Source organism: Schistocerca serialis, chromosome 6 (assembly GCF_023864345.2).
Source record: "Schistocerca serialis cubense isolate TAMUIC-IGC-003099 chromosome 6, iqSchSeri2.2, whole genome shotgun sequence".
Taxonomy (NCBI): domain Eukaryota; kingdom Metazoa; phylum Arthropoda; class Insecta; order Orthoptera; family Acrididae; genus Schistocerca; species Schistocerca serialis.
The window spans coordinates 287749903-287771657 of record NC_064643.1 but is presented as its reverse complement, the minus strand read 5'-3'; the positions used below and the strand labels follow the sequence as shown (position 1 = coordinate 287771657).

Genomic DNA, 21755 nt, shown 5'->3' with positions numbered 1-21755 from the left:
GCGCTACTGCTAACACGTTTTGTTGTCCTCGTGGAGTACTATGAGTGTACAAAGTTTACTGTAAATCCACGTTTCAAAGTCGTGGCCTCCCCTTTTAAATGCTTTGAAAATAGGTGTGTTAGATGTTGTTCTATGTTTCAATGACAGTGCAGTGGAAAGGCTTAATGTTATGGAACTGATGGGAGTGCCTGATGGACTAAATATGCATAGATTCCAATAGCCACTGACCGAAGGAGACTCTTCAAAGGAGAAAAATCAGCGTTGGAAGCCACCAAAGCAGCAAGAATAACAAGATGTGTCAAAAAGAGAAAGGAGGAAGAACAACACAGGAAATAAGATGAATATGGACCTGGGATGTATTAGTGCTATGCAAGTTTAATAGCAAAAGCATGTTTTAATTTTAACTTGAATTTCCTGAAAGTTAAATTATTTCATGTTCTGGTGCATTTTGGCTAAAAACTAATAAAGATAGAGAGCTGACATTTTGTATACTGTCTTAAAACATGCTTAACTAAAAAGTACGCTACTCTTGTGACTTATTTTTGAAAATAAAATGCTTCTTTGAAGAAAAACCCTTAATTCATTTCCAAAATTTTTGATAATCATACTTAAAAATTTTTGTACCACAATTTATTATAGCGCCATCTTTTTCAGCAGTTTGCTTTAAAGGTGATAGCGTAAAGAACTTACAGGAAAAAAATAAACCTCCTGCTTTGTTTGTATTTTGAGTAATGTGTGCCTATGGTGTACATAAATAATTAGCATAATTTAATTCACTTGCGATAAAAATACAATTAAAAAAAGTGTGAGAGCTAAAGCTGTGGTTCATACATAAATATGTTCCCAAAAGATCTCTTAAAACATGGTAAACATTATATGGCCTTATAAATCTTATTCTTTTAGTCACAATGTTTAGAAAACTGACACATCACCTTTAGCTACAAAGCACATCACAGCCCACACAAAACATTGGGAGATAATGGCGTTCACAGAATTCTATCATGGCAATCCATCATTAAGAAAAGTTTTGTGTACACAGGTCTGCTTAATAGGAGCCGAGTAGCACACAATTGTTACATCCCACTAGGAGAATCATGGATGAATGTGGCAGAGACTCATCTAGCTTTGTCATAATTTGTGGTCTCAACCTGACCATTCTTTCAAAAAGATCTAAGCTGCCAAGCTCACCAATTATGTGATTCTGATGACATCAACAAAAGCAGGAATAGCAGCACTGCTGCCTGGGTGTCTCAGCTCTTTCCATCATTTCAGCCTTCAATCACTGTGCCCTTCCTTGCAGAAACTGCCTTACCTCACCACCATTTATCATCAATATCGCTACTATGTCACCTCTGATAGCATAGGACACCGAGCTCACCCAGAGTGCACAGCACCACTGTAAACGAGGTTAATACCCCCAAGAGACATAATGAATTTTAGCCTCAAGAATATCAGTGTACTCAATCACAGAGAGAGAGAGAGGAAAAAAAATGTAACATTTCCCAATTTACCACATCAAAAGTCAGACATGAGATAGGCTACACTTTGTAATTACTCCAGTCCACAAAGAATGTACAGAACATTATAGTTCTGTAATCACAATAAGAGAGTGTATATGTGAATCACTATAAGAAGAAACAATCCTAAATACCAATATCCTCCCCTCTCCAACCCCTCTTCCCCACACACATTCTGTCAATTGTTACAACAACCCAGGAAACAAAGTTCACATCCACTTGTAACAAGTTGAAGTTTTGAGATCACTGATAGAGTTAAAAAAAGCAAGTTCTGGAAGAAAACACTCACATCTCCCCACAATTACTGTCATTCACCAATACCCACTCCAAGCAAGCAAAACACTCAAAAGCTGTCTATCAGACAGCAGCATTGAATCAGTCCCCAGCAGCACAAGTGGATGCTTCTGACTCTGCCTTCCCTCACAGAGATCACATTCCCAAGATGGCACACAGTCAACACACAGGTTCAAAAGAGTCCACTCACAACTAGAGTTTCAGTAAATGACTGGGAATTAGATACTTCACTTACCTAAAATGGCATGGATGTGAATTTTTCTTTAACATAAAGCTCAGAACATTAGACAGAAAGACAAGACTCTAAGCTGTTACATACCACTCAAGAGGACTGGTGTGTGACAAATGATACTTGTGAATTATAGCCATAAAACCCATAAAATAAATTATCCTAGACGAGAACTTGAAGATTGTGTGGATCTGTTATTTTATTGCCTTGTGGAGAACCATGGTGAAAGACAGCATCTGTCTTTGGGATGGGATGATGATTGCAGTAACTTCATAAGAGGAAGCTCGTACACGGACACAAATATAGCAGGTTCTAATATCACTGCCATACTTTGGAGAAGTGACAGATCCTTGGGGAATACATATTTTTAACAACAGTTGTGATGTGAATCAGACATTGTGCAAATATTATTCATATTCATTCTTTCAATAGACTTCCACGTAGAGGTTTCATGATGGATGTTATGTTTTGACAGAAGTCTGATGTTATGTAAATGATGTTGTATGTGTTCATGAAAATATACAGATTATAAAACGGAAAGAGCCTCATATGCATTCAAGAGAAGTTGGAACAACAGTATTAAATTTCCACATAGTAATAGCTATATAATGAGCAGACAAAGTCTGTCATAGTTAGGCCTATACACAATAATGGTCAAGCAACTAAAAGGTAACAAAGAAACAATGTCAAGTCTTCACTGAATCATTCATGTCCAGCAAAGCAGAATACTAAAACTCTTCAGAAAACTTGCATCACACAACTTGTAGTTATATTACACATTCTACATGCAAATGATGGTCACACTTTTAGTCAGTTACTACTCAAAAGTATGACTTCAAATAAGGTACATCTTTTTAAAAGTTCTAAACAGAGTTATCAAAAACGTTTTACCTTGTTGTTAGCATTTCTTGCTTTCATATTAAGAATTAGCACAGGGATAGGATAGAGCACAGATTCACCCTCAGTCCAATACTGCAAATATAACTCTACGAACTCTGTGTCTCTGTGTGCCACCATTTCACTGACATGCATTGTGCAAGAATGGTGATATCGAGCTCCAAACTGAAAAAGCGAGCTTGTATCCCCAGAAACAGTAGGACACAGCTGCAAAAAGTTGCCTTTTGCTTTAGAAATCTCCTTTAGCCATCCATCTGGAGTGAATCGTACTGCAGTCAGATTTATAGTGTTTCTCTGATGGAAGAGAGATAAAACCAATTTAAAATATGAATAAAAACAGCAGCAAATTAAACAAAAAACAGAAAATCAGAATATTGCTGCTTACTTCTGTATTTGGTTGGAGATTAAATTCAGCAGAAATTTTCTTTCTGAAAAGCACAGCTGGTGCATCACCCTCTCCATAAAGCAGCCATGGCATAACATTATCCTTCCACTCATGTTCAAGCTTTCGATCTTCAAAAAGCTTACATGGACTGCCTTTGTAATTATTATCATACAGCAGCATTGCACACATATTAGCTAACATCTGACATGAAGAAACATTGTGTAGCTGCAAAACGATTTTTTTAATAAAAGGAATTTAAAGATTTGGCAGTGAGTTAATCATAATGTCTGCATTAAGGCAACACACAACTTTTACTCTGAAACGACTGAGTTTTTGATAAAACACAAAAATTAAAGACAGGCTTTTAAAATTAAATACATAAAATCAGTAGTCCCAAACAAATATTAATGTTATTGAAAATTATTAAGTAAATAATCTTGTTTAGGAATACACTGATATGTGAAGAAAGTATAGGGATTGAATATCACACAAACCTCAAAGGATCAATAATAACATATTTAAAGGGACTTCTGAAGGAAAAAAATATTTTTTAAGCTCTCAGTACATACCTTGCAGAGGTAGACAGCTCTATGTAGGTTCATTTTTATATAACTGGACACTACTTTGTTATCAGAAGCATACCGCACAGTGAACACACTTTCTTCCTCTGGCCAATCGAGAAACAACGAACTTGGAATGCACATATCACCACTAAGGTGCCAGTTCTTTCCAGTACAATTGCAAGGCCTCTGTCCCAGTACAGATGGTTTGTTCGAGCAGGGGACACAATTTTTACCACTCACTGAAGGAACTGTGCCTTTTGCACATTTAACGCAGTGCAAGTCAGAATAGTTTCCATTCAGTTCCCTCTCCACTAAAACAGACATAACTAAGTTAGTTCATTACCAAACTGAAGTATGTATATTTATTTTAATCCGTAATAGTAAAAAATATGTTCCCCATGAAACATAAGTTGATTCTCTATAAAGAGCAGATACCAATAATATGGGTAGTGAATGGAAATAAAGCAAAACATTCATGAACAGCAAAACATTTCTCCTCCACACAAAGGCAAATTGCATATAGATGTATTGCCTACATTAAGCAAATAATTATAACCATACTTTACAGCACACTCAAAGACAAAAGAAAAGATTCACCACAAAGGAATTATCTTAATGGGGCAGAAATCAGTAGATGCGATATACGTGTACATACAAACAAATAATTACAATTTCAGAAAAAACTGAATGATTTAGTCAAAAGAAACAGTTTCATAAATTGAGCGAGTCAATAACACATTGGTCCACCTCTGGTCATTACGCAAGCAGTTATTCAGCTTTGCACTGAGTGACAGAGTTGTTGGATGTCCTGAAGGATATTGAGCCAAATTCTGTACAAATGGCATGTCAGATCATCAAAATCCCGAGCTGGGGAGGGACCTACCCATAATTCTCCAAATGTCCTCAACTGGGGACAGAACCAATGACCTTGCTAGCCATGGTAGGGTTTGGCAAGCATGACGACAAACAGTAGAAACTCTTGCCATGTGGGCATTATCTTGTCTAGCTGAAGTGTAGGGTCAGGATGGTTTGCACGAAGAGCAACAAAATTTGGCATAGAATATCACTGATAAATTGCTGTGCAGTAAGGATGCCATGGATGAAAACCAAAGACATCATGTTATGAAAAGAAATGGTACCCCAGACCATCACTCAAAACTGCTGGGCCGTGTGACGGGCAACAGTCAGGTTAGTATCCCATCACTGTCTGGAGCATCTCCAGACACGTCTTTGGCTTCGAATCTCATTCACTTGAGTAGAACTGCCTTTAGTGATGAGTCCTATTTCGAACTGAGCCCTGGTGAACAGCAAAGTTTTGTCTGGAGACAACCTGGATGCTGGTGGGATACAAACCCCACTGCTGCCCAACATACAATGTCACAACCAGGAGTGATGGTCTGAGATGCCATTTCTTTTCATAGCAGAATCCCTTTGGTTGTCATCCACAGTACCCTTAGAACACAGCAATATGTCAACAACATTCTACGGCCCATTTTGCTGCCCTTCATGGCAAGCCATCCTGAGCTTACATATCAGCAAGATAATGCCCGCCCACAACCAGTAAATTTCTACTGATTGTCTTCATACTTGCCAAACCCTGTCTTGGACAGCAAGGTCGCCGGGTCTCTTCCCAGTTGAGAATGGATGTCACCCCAAATGAGAATATGAGAATGTTTGTAGCATTACGGGCAGGGCCCTCCAACCAGCTAGGGATTTTGATGATGTAACATGTCAATTGCACAGAATTCGGCACGATATCCTTCAGGACATCAAACAACTCTAGTCTATCAATACCACACTGAATAACTACTTGCGTAATGACCAAAATGAACCAATGCATCAGTGACTTGCACAATTTGTGAAACTGTTTCTCTTGAATAAATCATCTAATTTTTTCTGAAATTGTAATCATTTATTTTCCTGTACATGATATCACATCTACTGATTCCCGCCCCATTCAGGTAATTCCTTTGTGGTGTTTCTTCTTCTTCTTCTTCTTCTTCTTCTTCTTCTTTTGAGTGCATTCCTCCACCCAGCTCGCTGTCTTGCTGAATGTGTGAAATACATTCAATTTGTCTGGAACTGTAATCATTTGTTTGTCTATTCAGCTGGTGCGCTGCTGGCACCAGTCTCCATCGATTGTCATCCCAATCGTTGTGAGTCTATTTTCGATGCCTGTTTGTCTTCTTCGCATCTTTGGCAGATGGCTATTTAACTGCGGTGCGCGCGCTTCGGGGGGGCTTGAGTTATGGTATCAGCTGTGTGAGCGACAGTGACATGTGGCACTGTGGATGTATGCAGCGTGGCGAGTAGCAGAGTCGGTATGATGGAGGAGAATGGGCAGCTGCTGTGAGGTGTTTAGCAGTTGGAATGCAGATCCATTGCCAGAGTGATTGGAATTTCCTTGAGATTTGAAAAACAGATTTCCTTCGCGTATGTTACATGTTAGTCAAAGTGAATGAACTGGAGTCGGGAGTCCTCTAATTGTTCCTTGGTGGTTTCTGTTCATGTTAATTGAATACCCGAGTGCACTGAAAACTATCTTGATTGCTTCAGTTACTTGACACTGTATTTGGTCTGGCCTCCTGATATGTTGACGGCATTTAAGGGAGTGCTAGCTACGCACAACAAATAGACATGAAGCCGCGCTTAATGCGTAGCTAGAGGTCATACTAAGTAGTGCATAAGTCTGTGCCTGGCATTCGAGAGTATGCCGAAATAATTTTCCTTATTTCCTTTTTCTATGTTATTATTTTATTTGTTTGTTCTAGAGAATTGGCTAATCAAATTTTAAGAGCCGTTACTGGGCAAGTGGTCACATAGGTTAGTTCTGCTTGTGTTCATTTTGTGCTGTGTATAATTAAAGGTTTATTTATAACCAGTTCGACAGATATGATTTGTGTATCTGATGCACCAGAAGGGAAAGCAGAAAGGTGGAAGACGTATATAGAAGATCTATACAACGGCGATGTTCTTGAGAACAATATTATAGAAATGGAAGAGAATGTAGATGAAGATGAAATAGGAGATATGATACTGCATGAAGAGTTTGACAGGTCACTGAAAGACCTAAGCTGAAACAAGGCCCCGGGAGTAGACAACATTCCATTACTATCGACAGCCTTGGGAGAGCCAGGCCTAACAAAACTCTACCATCTAGTGAGCAAGATGTATGAGTCAGGCAAAATACCCTCATACTTCAAGAAGAATATAATAATTCCAATCCCAAAGAAAGCAGGTGTTGACAGATGTGAAAATTACCGAACAATCAGTTTAATAAGGCACAGCTGCAAAATACTAACACGAATTCTTTACAGACGAATCAGTTTAATAAGCCACAGCTGCAAAATACTAACACGAATTCTTTACAGACGAATGGAAAAACTAGTAGAAGCCAACCTCAGGGAAGATCAGTTTGGATTCCAAAGAAATGTTGGAACACGTGAGGCAATACTGACACTACAACTCATCTTAGAAAATAGATTAAGGAAAGGCATACCTACATTTCTAGCATTTGTAGACTTAGAGAAAGCTTTTGACAATGTTGACTGGAATACTCTCTTACAAATTCTGTAGGTGGAAGGGGTAAAATACAGGGAGCGAAAGACTATTCACAATTTGTACAGAAACCAGATGGCAGTTATAAAGAGTCGAGGGGCATGAATGGGAAGCAGTGGTTGGGAAGGCAGTGAGACAGGGTTGTAGCCTATCCCCAGTGTCATTCAATTTGTATATTGAGCAAGCAGTAAAGGAAACAAAAGAAAAATTCGGAGCAGGAATTAAAATCCATGGAGAAGATATACAAACTTGGGGGTTCACTTATGACATTGTAATTCTGTCAGAGACAGCAAAGGACCTGGAAGACCAGCTGAATGGAATGCACAGTGTCTTGAAAGGAGGATATAAGATGAACATCAACAAAAGCAAAACGAGGATAATGGAATGTAGTCAAATTAAATCTGGTGGTGCTGCGGGAATTAAATTAGGAAATGAGACGCTTAAAGTAATAAATGAGTTTTGCTATTTGGGGAGCAAAATAACTGGTGATGGTCGGAGTAGAGAGGATATAAAATTTAGACTGGCAATGGCAAGGAAAGCGTTTCTGAAGAAGAGAAATTTGTTAACATCGAGTATAGATTTAAGTGTCAGGAAGTCATTTCTGAAAGTATTTGCATGGAGTGTAGCCATGTATGGAAGTGAAACGTGGACGATAAACAGTTTAGACAAGAAGAGAATAGAAGCTTTCGAAATGTGGTGTTACAGAAGAATGCTGAAGATTAGATGGGTAGATCACATAACTTATGAGGAGGTATTGAATAGAATTAGAGAGAATTTGTGGCACAACTTGTCTAGAAGAAGTGATCGGTTGGTAGGGCGTATTATGAGGCATCAAGGGATCACCAATTTAGTATTGGAGGGCAGCGTGGAGGGTAAAAATTGTAGAGGGAGACCAAGAGACGAATACACTAAACAGATTCAGAGGGATGTAGGTTGCAGTAGGTACTGGGAGATGAAGAAGCTTGCACAGGATAGAGTAGCATGGAGAGGTGCATCAAACCAGTCTCTGGACTGAAGACCACAACAACAACAATATACAGCTTACTGATAGTATCCCAGTGTCTCATACACCTTACCACCTTTCACCCCCAAAAATGAAGATGTTACATGCTAAGATCGATCGCATGTTGCAGGACGGGGTTATTGGGTATTCCACTTCTCCTTATGCTGCTCCTGTTTTCCTTGTTTCGAAGGGTCAGACTATCAAGCGGTGGTCGATTACCAGACTTTGAATCAGAAGGTCATGTCAGAATTCGTTCCTCTACTGGACCTCCACAGTTGTTTTACCTGGTTTGAAGGTGCCACCATCTTTACTATCCTGGACATGAAACAGGCTTACTATCAGATTCCTCTTACTTAAAGTTCCAGACCAGCCACTGCATTCTGCACAGACTGGAATTTATTTGAGTTTAAACATGTTCCTTTTGGTTTGGCTACTGGTGCAGCAGTGTTGTCCCGACTCTTGGATAATGTTCTAGGCGGCCTGAAATTTGAGTGTGTCTATTATTATCTTGATGATTTGGTAATCTTCAGTAGTTTGTTTGCGAACCACCTGGAACACTCGAGTTGAGTTTTTGGTAGGTTATGTTCCACTGGCTTAACTGTGAAACCCTCAAAAGTCACCTTATGTCGTCCTCGTACATCTTTTTTAGGTCACCTGGTATCGGCAGATGGGGTGCGCATTGATCAGGAACATACTAAGGCTATCAGGGAAATTCCTCACCCTCGCGATAAGCAGGGGGAGGAACCCATGTTTCATTGGGGTGTCCAATTTCTTTAGAAAATTCATTCCCAATTTCGTTTGGATTGCAGCAAAGAGGATAGTGCTTTCGTTTGGGACTCCGAGCAGCAGGAAGCCTTTAATGCGCACAAAACTGCGATTGCTAATCCACTGGTCCTGGCCATGCCTGGTTTTAATCAGATCCTTATTGTTCAAACGGGTGCCTCCCATGCCAGTGTCCCAGTGGTTTTGTTACAGGAACAGCATGGCAAAAGGCAGCCTATGCTACTCGGCGTCTTAATGATGCCGAGCGCAACTACTCTGTGTATGAGTGTAAGGTGCTGGCTGTTTTATTTGCCCTCGAAAACTTCACGTTTTATCTTGAACATAACAACCGCAAGACGGGTCGTGTTGCACGCTGGGCGGTCCACATTTCTGCATTCTGTTTTCAGGTGCGGCATATTAGGGGCAGTGTTAATGAAGTGGCGGACGCCCTTAGTCATATGTTCACGGGAGAGTCCGGGGAAGGCAAGTGCCACGTCGAGCCAGACACACCTAGGCTCTTCTGCGATTTAGCTGGCAAACAGGGTCAGGACCCTAGGTGAGGACCGATACGGCAGCAGTTGGCAGATGGCGAGGTCGTCCCTGGCCATTGCGTTCGCAGGGGCCTCTTGTGTAAAAGGGGAGACAATGACGATGAATTGAAGGTGTGTATTCCTCAGGAATTAGTTAGCATGGTCCTCAGATATTTTCATGATTCGGTGGTCAGGGGGCATTTGGGGTTCTACAAGACATTGAACCAAGTTCGTGAATACATGTTTTGGCCCAACTTGTATCGCGATGTTAGGCGATTTGTGAGTAGCTGTATCCAGCGTATGCATGGTAAGCCCGATGTGGGACTGCGCAAGGGTCTTCTATAGTTGGTTAGGGAGCAGTATCCCCTTGACCGCATTTTTATCGATTATATCGGACCACTACCCCGTACCAAGAGGGGAAATAAGTACATACATGTAGCTCTCAACGCCTTTTCCCGCTTTACGTGGCTGCTACCACCCAAGGTATAATGGCCGAAATTATGGTACAGCAGCTGTCCCGGATTGTTTCCTAGTTAGGTCCTCTGAATGGTTGGTGAGTGATAAGCTCTCGCATTCTTGTCTATGATCTTCAAGGGTTTCTGTTTTACTAACGGGATTAAGCATATTACTACCACTCCCTATTATCCCAAGGCTTACTTCATGGAGGGCATCAACTGCAATCTTAAGGCCGCTCTCTGTGTTTACCATTCCCGCACACCTACTCGATGGGCAAAGGGACATTACATTGCCTTGGCACAATCAGGCATTTAATTCTGCCAGACACAAGTCCACTGGCACTGTACCCAGACAATTGATGTTTGCTTACATTCCCAACTCCCCTCTCTCTAATTTGTGGGAGATTAATGACCTTCTCCCACTTCAGGTCACCCTGCTAGCTTGCACAAGAACTGGCAACGGGTCAAGCATAACATCGATCTTGTCAACCAACATGAAGCAGCTCGGTACAATAAGGGTAGACGTCCCTTTCAGGGGAGGACTGGAGATGTAGTGTTTGTGAGGGATGTCGCCAGTAACACAGGGTTTGGTCTTTGGGGGAAACTTAGGCCACGATTCCAAGGTCCTTGCTGGATTTTGAAGATTCAGAGTCCCGTCATTTTGAGGTCAAGGACCTCGTATCTGGTCATAAAACTTGGGTCCACTTAAGTCAGTTTAAGGCCGGGCACCGGGGCATCTCCTAGTCTATTCCACCGTTTTCTTGGCTGCCCCCATGTTCATCTTTGTGGGGTAGAGGTTAAGCTGGTGCGCTGCTGGTGCCAGTCTCCATCGATTGTCATCCCGATCATTGTGAGTCTATTTTCGATGCCTGCCTGTCTTCTTCGCATCTTTGGCAGATGGCTATTTAACTGCGGTGCGCGTGCTCTGTGGGGGCTTCAGTTATGGTATCAGCTGTGTGAGCGACAGTGACATGAGGCACTGTGGATGTATGCAGCGTGGCGAGTAGCCGAGTCAGTATGATGGAGGAGCGTGGGCAGCTGCTGCGAGGTGTTTAGCAGTTGGTATGCGGATCCATTGCCAGAGTGATTGGAATTTCCTTGAGATTTGAAAAACAGATTTCCTTCGCGTATGTTACATGTTAGTCAAAGTGAATGAACTGGAGTCGGGAGTCCTCTAATTGTTCCTTGGTGGTTTCTGTTCATGTTAATTGAATACCCGAGTGCACTGAAAACTATCTTGATTGCTTCAGTTACTTGACACTGTATTTGGTCTGGCCTCCTGATATGTTGACAGCATTTAAGGGAGTGCTAGCTACGCACAACAAATAGACATGAAGCCGTGCTTAATGCGTAGCTAGAGGTCATACTAAGTAGTGCATAAGTCTGTGCCTGGCATTTGAGAGTATGCCGAAATAATTTTCCTTATTTCCTTTTTCTATGTTATTATTTTATTTGTTTGTTCTAGAGAATTGGCTAATCAAATTTTAAGAGCCGTTACTGGGCAAGTGGTCACATAGGTTAGTTCTGCTTGGGATCATTTTGTACTGTGTATAATTAAAGGTTTATTTATAACCAGTTGGACAGATATGATTTGTGTATCTGATGCACCAGAATGTTGTCTGCCACTGACGTGTTTATGTTTCAGATAAGTGGCACTGGACGACGCGAGCAAACTCCTATCGGGGTATCACGGTGGAAGAGGGAAATTTAAGGACCTGGATTGGTGTCTATGGTTACATTGTTAGTGTCCTGCACTTCCATCTTGCTGCTGGAGCATTGTAGTTTTCCGGAAGCTTAAATGTTGCTCGAAGTTGAGTATAGTTCTACTTCACCTTCTGGTCCATGAATTTCCTGTATCTGATAGAACCTTTTGGTCTGCTCGCATCCATCACTAATTTTCAACGTAAAATTGAAACGGTCCCATTTTAAGACCATTTAATATGCTATTATTATATTCTGGGATTGAAATGTATGCGAACCTCGTACCTGTAACTAACACTAAAGAGAAGCCTAGTTGAGAGTATAAATCTATAATACTTTTAATTTGTTAGAATTGCTTAAGATCAGTCCAGGGAAGATGTCTTAGTTGTTGGAAGTAGTTTTAGAATTTGTTATGAGTTATGTCAAAGTCAGTTTCTATGTAAGTCATGAAGCATGTTTAAAAGGTTTGTGTGATTCAGTTATGTCAGTTAATTTGATTAATGATAGTTTTATGAACATTGTTTTAATTAGTGAAAACTGGTTGAGTAAAATTTGAAAGATCTGTGTCTATTGGACTTAAATGCATTAATGTTTTAATCTGACTCGTGCTGGTGGTTCAGTAGGCCAGGTGCCTTTTATTATAATTGTTGTTACTGTTAATTTCATTAAGAGCACGTGTTTGGAATAAAGAAGTGTATGGCAACTACAAACTGGTTATGTGTTTAATTTAGATGTGTCAAAAGGAATAACACATCATCTATATGTGTACATCACCTCTACTGACTTTTGTCTCAATCAGATATTTCTTCATGGTGTAGTGCTTTTTTTTTTTTTTTTTTTTTTTTTTTTTTTTTTTTTTTTTTTTTTTGTTTTGAGAGTAATTACAGTTACACAGAGAGGAATAAACCAGTTAACGGGTTTTTTGCACATGGAATGCTTTTCTTCCCTGTGACAAAACTGTAGCAAGACAGTAATTGCGACTTTCAAGAGCTCCAAATTCAGTTACGTAATATTTTACTACCTCCTATCTTCAACATTGCTAACGTGTTGTAAAACTTTGTTTCACTTTCACAATAATTACTTCCTTCTTCTAAAATCTTAATATGTATTGAGGCTATAAAATTATATGATTGGTTCTCTTGTTACCTGCAACTGATCACATAAACACATCTCACATAAAATGATAACGGTAGTACATTTACAAATTTATGATCTGTTTCAGTTTACAATTAATATATTATTAATAATATGATAACATTAAAGAATAAATCTATAGAAAAATAAAAATTATTAAAAATAAAACAATGAAAAATAAAGTCCTACAATTATGCCCCAAATGTAATGAGTATATAAGCCTTCCCCAGTCCTAAATTAATTCTAAACTTTACTACTAACTGATTCTTCAATAGAATAGGTAACTCTCAAGTCACAGTAGCCTACCATCTATACTACCTGTTTGAAATTTTGTTTCCTAAATGAAGCATTGTAATTTGGGAGATCTCTGTAGAACATGAGTCCCCATGTCTCTCATTTGTGTTTAGTTGCATGATAAGCACTATCAACAAAAATTATGACCTGCACACAACTTATTACATTCCAAATGAATCAGTAAGCTAGTTATTCACAATTATAGTACCTTCTCAGTGAGAAATACGTCAACAAGTTGACTATGTTACTGTCTGTCATTTGAGTCAACCTATCTCATAGTCACCTTTCATCAGAATGGTTATAGTGAAAGACTGATCAGACAAGCACTGCACTATCAACCAACTGTGAAATATGTGAGTGATGATAACAAACAACCTGCCACCAATGTTTATGACCTTTTTGCCTCATATAGGAAGCATTTCCAAAAGGACTGATCATATTCTGTGGAAACACAGTGTGAAACTTGTGTGTGTGTTTTTTTTTATCGCCACCTAAGATCAGGCTCTTTTATGATTTGTGAAGGTTGATCTAGGTATGTGTAAAGAGGGAGTTTATCATATGCATTGCAGTTGTGACATGTCATATATTGATCAGACCTTCAGGAGCATGGAGGAGCTGTGTATTGAGTGTAAGCATCACACATGCTTACAACAGCTAAGCAAATCTGCTACTGCAGAAGTTGTCCTGTGTGTGATCATCCTAAGGAATATAACAACACTGAGATTCTGGCAGGAACTCCAATTGCTGGGATAGTGTTATTAAGGAATCAGTTGAGATTAAATTAGTAAATAACAAATAGAGATGACAGTTTTTGCTTAAATTTTGCTTGGAATCGTGCTCTCTCCCTTGTCAAAAAACAGAGGGACAGAATTGATGCTATCCGTTACCTTAAACAACACTCTCTTGTTGCATTTCTGCCTTGAAAATGACAGGGTGAGCACCTGTCGTAATATCAATAGTTGTCAATGATAAGTTTGGAAGGTAGGGGATGAGGTACTGGCAGAATTAAAGCTGTGAGGACGGGGCGTGAGTCATGCTTGGGTAGCTCAGTCAGTAGAGCACTTGCCCGCGAAAGGCAAAGGTCCCGAGTTCGAGTCTCGGTCCGGCACAGTTTTAATCCGCCAGGAAGTTTCATGAACAAAGACGTTATTGAATCACTTTATTTATTTCTAATCTGCACAATTCTCACATAAGGAATCTAATAGGAGTTGCCTTCCGTGACGTCTGTTGTGATGATGTCAATCGAAAGTTGTGATTCCATCCATCTGCTCTGCCCTATCATATAACTGTGTTGTGTGACATCAAGGTGGTGCAGTGTTTTTGAGTTGGGTTGTGTTTGTAGATGGCATGTCATAGTATTTGGTGGCACTCTCTTGTGTTGGATGCTCACAGTTCGAAGCTTTTTATTAGGTATCTTAGTGACACATTTGATGCTGGTAGCTGAATGTGTAATGTTATCATTAGAAGAGTTTGTACCACTTTGCTAGTGACTTTCTTTGATTTTGAATTTTTGGGTGATGGGAGTCATGCTTGTGTTTGGTGCATTTCTTATGGTCAGAAATTTAATAGCGCTTTACTATTTTTGTTAGGAATGGATATGACAGAGAAATTTATGAGCAGATCATTGCTCGTTGTACAATCAAGTTTCTACATTTACTTGGGCAGGTTGCAGGCAATTCTTTTTCATACATGAAATGGACAGGGATAGGGAAAATAACGTGAACAGTGGTTGTATTGGCATGGTTTGATGGTCAACAACGCAGATACAGCACATGTTGTGCTGGACTGTGCTTGTTCAGTACAGATTAGGCATCAATGCAGTCTGTTTACGAGTAGTGCACACTTCGTGTTTGCATTCAGAGGCTGAGATCAACATGCAAACGAAAGACCTAATAGAGTTCCAGAGAGGCAGATTGTGGGGCCCCATTAGCTGGAGCATCACTAACCAAGATAGACAACATATGGAATATTTAAAATTCAATTGTTTCAACAGTTATGACAGCCTACACAAAACGTGGAAAGACATCATCGTGTAAATGTAATAGTGAATGTAAATCAAAACTAAATAATAGAGATTGTCATACGTTAACACGAATTGTGTCAAAACAACACAAAACTTCAGTGGCTAAAGTGACTCCAGACCTAAATAGCCATCTTTGAGACCACAGTTCTATCAACACTGTCCACCAAGAACTCCATAAAACGAATATTCATGGATGAGTTGCTATACCGAAACCATTAGTAAGAACAAACAATGCAAAGAAGCATAAAACATGGAGTCAGGAGCATAAATCCTGGATGGCTGATCAGTGGAAACACATCATATGGTCTGACGAGTCAATGTTTTCATTATTTCCAACATCGGGCCAGGTTTACATGTAGAGGATGCCAAAAGAAGCCTACAGTCCTGATTGCTTGATTCTAATGGTTAAGCATGGTGTGAGCAGCCATATCATGTATTCTGCTGGTCCCATCATTATTCTCAAAAGCCATGTTACAGCCAATGATTATGTGAACATTTTAGGTGATCAGGTGCACCCCGTGATTCAAACGTTGTTCCCGAACAATGGTGCCATATTTCAGGATGATAATGCGCCTATACACACAGCCAGGACAGTACAATTGTGGTATGTGGGGCAATGAACTGAACTTCCCTAGCCAGTACAGTCCCCGGACTTAAACATTATCAAACCCTTACGGGCAGTATTGGAGCACAGACTCTGGAGCAGATTTCCACCTCCCCCGTCACTACAGGAGTTAGAAGAGGTTCTGATTAAAGAGTGGCATAACATTCCACTGGAGACTATACAATCATTATATGCCACTATTCCAAGAAGAATCACAGCTGTATAATAGGCAAATGGGAGGGTCCAACACCTTATTGATGAACCATTCCCAACTAAGTACAGGTGTTCACATTATTTTGCCTATCCCCTGTATTTGCAGTTACAAATACAAACAACCGTCAGTTGTATAAGGGAACTGATGACAATGAAATTTTGTGCCAGACTGGTAGTCGAACCCGGATTTCCTGCTTTAAGCAAATCGTCATATTAACCATTTTGGTTAGCTGTGCAAAACTCATGGCCAGACCCAAACTTCCATATGTCATCACTCCTACATCATGTTGTATTCATCCGCTGATACCAACAGCAACTTTCAATCAAAATGTACACTCCTGTATGGGAATTACATAATGTGTATGTAGGGACGATGACGTATGGAAGTTTGGATCTGGCCACAAGTCATGCACAAATAGCCAAAGCGGTTAAGGCAACTGCTCGCACAAATCAGGAAATCAGAGTTTGAGTCCCAGACCAGCACAAATATTCATTGTTGTCAATTCCCTTACACAGCTGATAGTTGTTCACGTTTGCATCTGCAAATGCATTTCATATATTTCATAACAGCTGTAGTTGCCTGTCTGAAGTAACATTGCATCACTCTTCATTTCGAATAGGCATTGCAATACTGGATTCTTTTTGGTAACTGTGTCAGATTGTGGTTGGAAAGTATTGTGGACAGTGGTTCCCAATCATTGGTTAGGTTGTGTTGTTTGATACTAGTGATGTGAGTGAGTTTTGGTTTGTTGTACAGTGGACTTCATTTTAGAGAGTGTAGTGTAAGAGGGCATTTTATCAAATATCCTGGTCAACTATTGGTATTCATACCAGCTAAAGATGATCATGATAGTGGATGTCTATTAAGTAGTATATAAGAACAGAGCAGATACTGTGTGTTCCAGTCTGCATTTGTACACAGGATGCTTGCACCATAACAACAAGCACAGCAGTGTTCACTTGTTGTACAAAGCTATATTTATGCCTTGGCACTCTTGAGTTGACAGTTTCATGAATGGTTTGGAGTAAGAGGGCCACCGAAAATGTCAGCAGGTAGCTAAATGAATCACTCTTCTGTTAAAAAAGAGAACTCTGATGTGTGGCCTTAGGGTCAGAAGTTATGTATCAGAATGTGTTAATGTTTGGTTAAACTATTTTGATTTCCAATTTGTCACTGTGAGAATATCTACCAAGGATCAAAGCTCAGAAGAAAACAATGTTCATACATAGTGATGGGACAGAATAGCTGGACCGCCAGAACTATTTCTAAAGATGACTGTTAAATCAGTAAGATTTGTAACAGGTAAATGACAAATTCAACACAATGAAAAACATTAAGTGGCTCATGTATGTCACAGCAAACCCTTCTTTTTCACTGTAATAGATAGGGTACGGGAAGATTTGATGATTTAAGAGTGTTGATTTTTGATACTGCAGGCTTTGTTTTAGCTGCCATATAGATCAAGTGAAATTCAGACTACTGCGTTCCTGAGCTGTGTGTAGGTTCATGGTATCGAGGGCTTGATTCAAGCTGAAATTTGTGTGTCCATCTTCTTGATGATGTTATGGGCCAAAGCAGATGAGTAGGATTGGAACTTTTGGTCACCCCACTGTGATGTATTCTGACTCCAATCAATAAGGCTGGTATGCTGATAATGGGTAAATAAGCCATGTTACTAATGACAAAAGGAACTTTGAGACATTTGAACAATTTTTGTCTGTACCTAGGCCTACAGCTACAACTGAAGATGAAATCACCATAGAAGGAACTGCAGAAGTTGAACCCACAGTAAATTAAAATTGACAGATACTGACATTCAAAAGAATTTATTTTCTGTTCTTGCTCCACACCTTAAAAAATTCAGATACTGAATTAATACTGTCAGTAGCAAAATATAGTCTTACAATCACACATCATACTAGTGGGTATTCAAAATCACTTTGGAGGCTTATGCACAATGTATATGCGACCAAGAAAAAAACATTCTTGGATCTTTTCCCAAATACACTTTTTCCTGGGTGAAAATACTCTTGATTCCAGGTGAAAGTAGTTTTCTCCTAGTTAAGTGACAATATACTTTTCCTAAGAGCTGAAAAACTTACAATCCTTTGAATGGTAATAAGCACGTGTTTAAAGTCCACCAAATACATCATAGTTGCTTCCAAAGTACTGAAATTGAAATGCGTTGCATGATAAGCTTTTGTCAGCCAATCATAACTCACGTAATGTCATCTCTGCAGCCAGTGATAGCAGGTATTCAGAACATAGGGCATGTGCTGTAGTCAGCCAGTACCAACATCACTGTTAAGTAGCCTCTTCAGATACACAAATAGGAAAAGTTAATGGTTTAAATTCAAACAATAGAAAATCTAGGATGGAATGTAACAATATTATGAAAAGGAAAGTTGGTACTCACCATATAGCGGAGGTGCTGAGTCACAGATAGGCGCAAAAAAAAAAAAAAAAAAAAAAAATAAAAAAAAAATAAAAAAAAAAAATAAAAAAAAAAAAAAATGGTAAGTAGCAACTTTCCTTTTCATAATAATGGTTTAAATTTATATGCACACAGAATAGCTCATGAAAATCTAAGCTTTCACAAATAATATTGTTCTTTTTTAGCGTGTATTATCCTTTAAGGTACATTAAACATAAATGTGGCAGTAAAATTTTAAAAAATAATGACACAAGTGATTGGTCTGTGCCCAAAATTTTTCTATGTGGCTGGTCACCAAAGTGTTAAATTTTGAATGAGAGTCAAAAGCTCCATGATTTATGAAATTCACTGCACATTCTCACACTAACAAACTTCATCTCGCATAAAAAGAAATTTACTTTGAAAGTAATGCTTCTCAAGCCACAATTTGCAATATCTTCCCACAACCTGTTACAGACGTAAACAGTTGTGACATCACACTTATCTAAAGCAGTTTGTTGTTACATAGTATTGCACAGTCTTCATCTTAAACCTTTGACATATTGTACAGTCAGTGAATGCTTGTGTGTACACTTCATTTTTTGTAGTTAATTGCACATTTTCTTTGCAATTAAAGTTTTATTTTGGTATTATTCTCCCATTTTTCTGTCTTAACTTCTGTCTCTGTCAAAAGTTGAGGCGTGCTTGTCATAATTGCTTACAAAGAAAAAAATAATTTACAGTTCTGACTCTTCTTTTCAAATCACATTGGCATCATCACTATGGGTAATTGTGTTGTGAATGATATAACTACCATGTAAACTCACAAGCATGACTAATCTGCAAGTCTCCCTACTGAAACTCAACTAATAACAACTAAACATCCAACGAATAACAACATATATTCTACATTGCTAACAAATGTTCTTTGCTGCACCAAAGATCCTTTCTCTGTCTCTTGCTCCACCTGTGTACACATTGCCTAATGTTGCCACAAAGCAGAAGAGAAAAAGCTACCAAGCCAAGAGAACAGATTTGAGCAAACATTTGTGGTTCATTACGAAGTTCTATGGCTGGATATAATTATTTTGTACTTTTAAAGGCAATTATGCAAAATTATGAAATTGGAGGAAAAGATAAGTCTGTTAATAATTTGAGGCTTTTTATAGTCAAAGCAAAGATGGTTTGATATTGTGTTAATGTTGTTTCTGGTGATAACTGGGTAGAATTTGACAACAATTTCAATAAGCAATGCCCTACATTCCACAACAAAATGGCTACATCAAAAGAGAGAATTATATCATAGTGGAAAACACTGGAGCCATAATGCAAGCTCACAGTTGGGGCCCAATATTCCATAGTGCCTTGGGGGCAAAATGATAAACTTTACCTACATATGTTTCAAATCAGGTGGTGCTATCCACTATAACTAGAGTATCTCCATACAAATTGTGGTATGGTGAGAAATCTATGACAAATCAAATGCATAGATTAGGATCTATTTGCTATGCTCATGTTTCTAAGAAATGACGAAAGAATTAGATTGGCTAAGGGGACACAGAATGTCGCAGTATTTGGGCGAAAGATATGTTAATCAGGTTATGAGGTATCATTTTTGAAGAAAAGACAAAAATAAGTATATCTGTTCCAGTAACTATGGATGCTCCTGATCATGAATTTCAAGTCTCAACAACTCAAACTGAAGATAAGTCTGAAGTTGACACTAAAATAAAGATTATAAAATCACTGATAAAGATACTATGAGAGAAGAAAATGACTGAAGTTGCCTGAAATAGTGAGTGGTCTACATTCAAATGTCCAATGACATATGAAGATTATGAGTTCCTATTTAACATACTGGGAAGAGCCACAAACACTTCAATAAGCTATGAGATCAGATCAACAAGAAGACAACTCAAAAGAAGCAATGGATCAAGAAATAAAAGTACCACAAGAAAATCAGACTTGGATTTTAGAAAATCTTTCTTGGAAGAACAGAACCACATCAGGCCACATTCAGATTTAACACCAAAATACAGGAGTGCTGTTACTACTAGCTGGTGTGACCCACTACAACTCTTTATTGAATTTTAATGACAAACATCAATTGGCACCTGTATTCTGGTATATTCCACACTCTCAATTAACCATCTAATCAAAAAGGTAGCAGTTGGCATATTACACATTGAATGGTATACCCTGACACGTATTCTGGTGGTTTTCTGTTGTAGATCATACATCCCTTGCTTAAGGGCTACGGACATATAGCGGTACATGCCTTTGGTTGTTCTGATTGTAATGAGTGTCTTTCTGATATACTGTATATGAATTGCATTACTTTACTTTAAACTTATTTCATAGCTCATGATATGGTGTATCTCCTAGCCACATCTCTGCTCACCAGCAGACTTATCATTTTTGTGATGACAATGGTTTTGCCTTTTCCACATATTTCAGTAAACAGGCCCTACTGCTTAGTGGTAATACATTACAGTTTATTACATTACATTCATAGTTTGGTTTATTAAATAAGTTGCGTCTTATGATCACAGGATCAATAAACTGCGTTGGTGTATCTTCATATTCTCCTTTTATTAATTAGCTATTATTAGTATATGGAACATGATGATACAGATAGTTATGGGGTTGACCTCAGGTAAGTACTAGCCTATACGTTTTATTAGTATACGACAGCATATAATCAAATAATTTACCTTCAGTCTGCACTCGTCAGTGTATGACTATATTGTTTTACACCAGTTGTTTCATGGGTATTGCATTAGCATTGTACCATGATTCTCTATGTATAACATGTAATATTGATCTCTGTTTAGTAGGTTCTTTTTTATGATTATATGACATATATAATTTGCTCACTAGTTTAAGTTAGTACAGTGTGCAACCATTCTTTTATTTTATTCCTTAATTTACCTGTAACTTCATGTAACTTCTTGTGCTACTTGATACTGCCATGATATTACATATTAACAGTGTATATGAGACTTGCACCACCCCCTTTTATGGTTATCTATTCCACACTGTTACCATTGTTGCCTGTACATAGGGCTTGAGCATGGCATAGTCAATTGCCGAAACTGGTAGCCAAATAAAATAACGGTTTGGAAATTAGACAGATGAAAGGGGTTTGATTTGATATCTTGTACTGAACATCTGAGCCC

At 38.8% G+C, this 21755-nt stretch overlaps 1 protein-coding gene across 2 annotated transcripts in view; it reads right to left on the bottom strand.

The window, feature by feature from the left end:
- The window catches only part of LOC126484217 (meckelin), a 221669-nt gene that overhangs the window by 198667 nt on the left and 1247 nt on the right, over positions 1 to 21755 (bottom strand). For both annotated transcript variants that reach the window (XM_050107630.1, XM_050107631.1), the window contains exons 3-5: positions 3892 to 4196; positions 3323 to 3547; positions 2932 to 3231 (exon numbers count right to left, since the gene is read on the bottom strand). In XM_050107630.1, coding sequence (XP_049963587.1) covers positions 2932 to 3231; positions 3323 to 3547; positions 3892 to 4196 — 830 coding nt within the window. The remainder of the gene's footprint in view (positions 1 to 2931; positions 3232 to 3322; positions 3548 to 3891; positions 4197 to 21755) is intronic.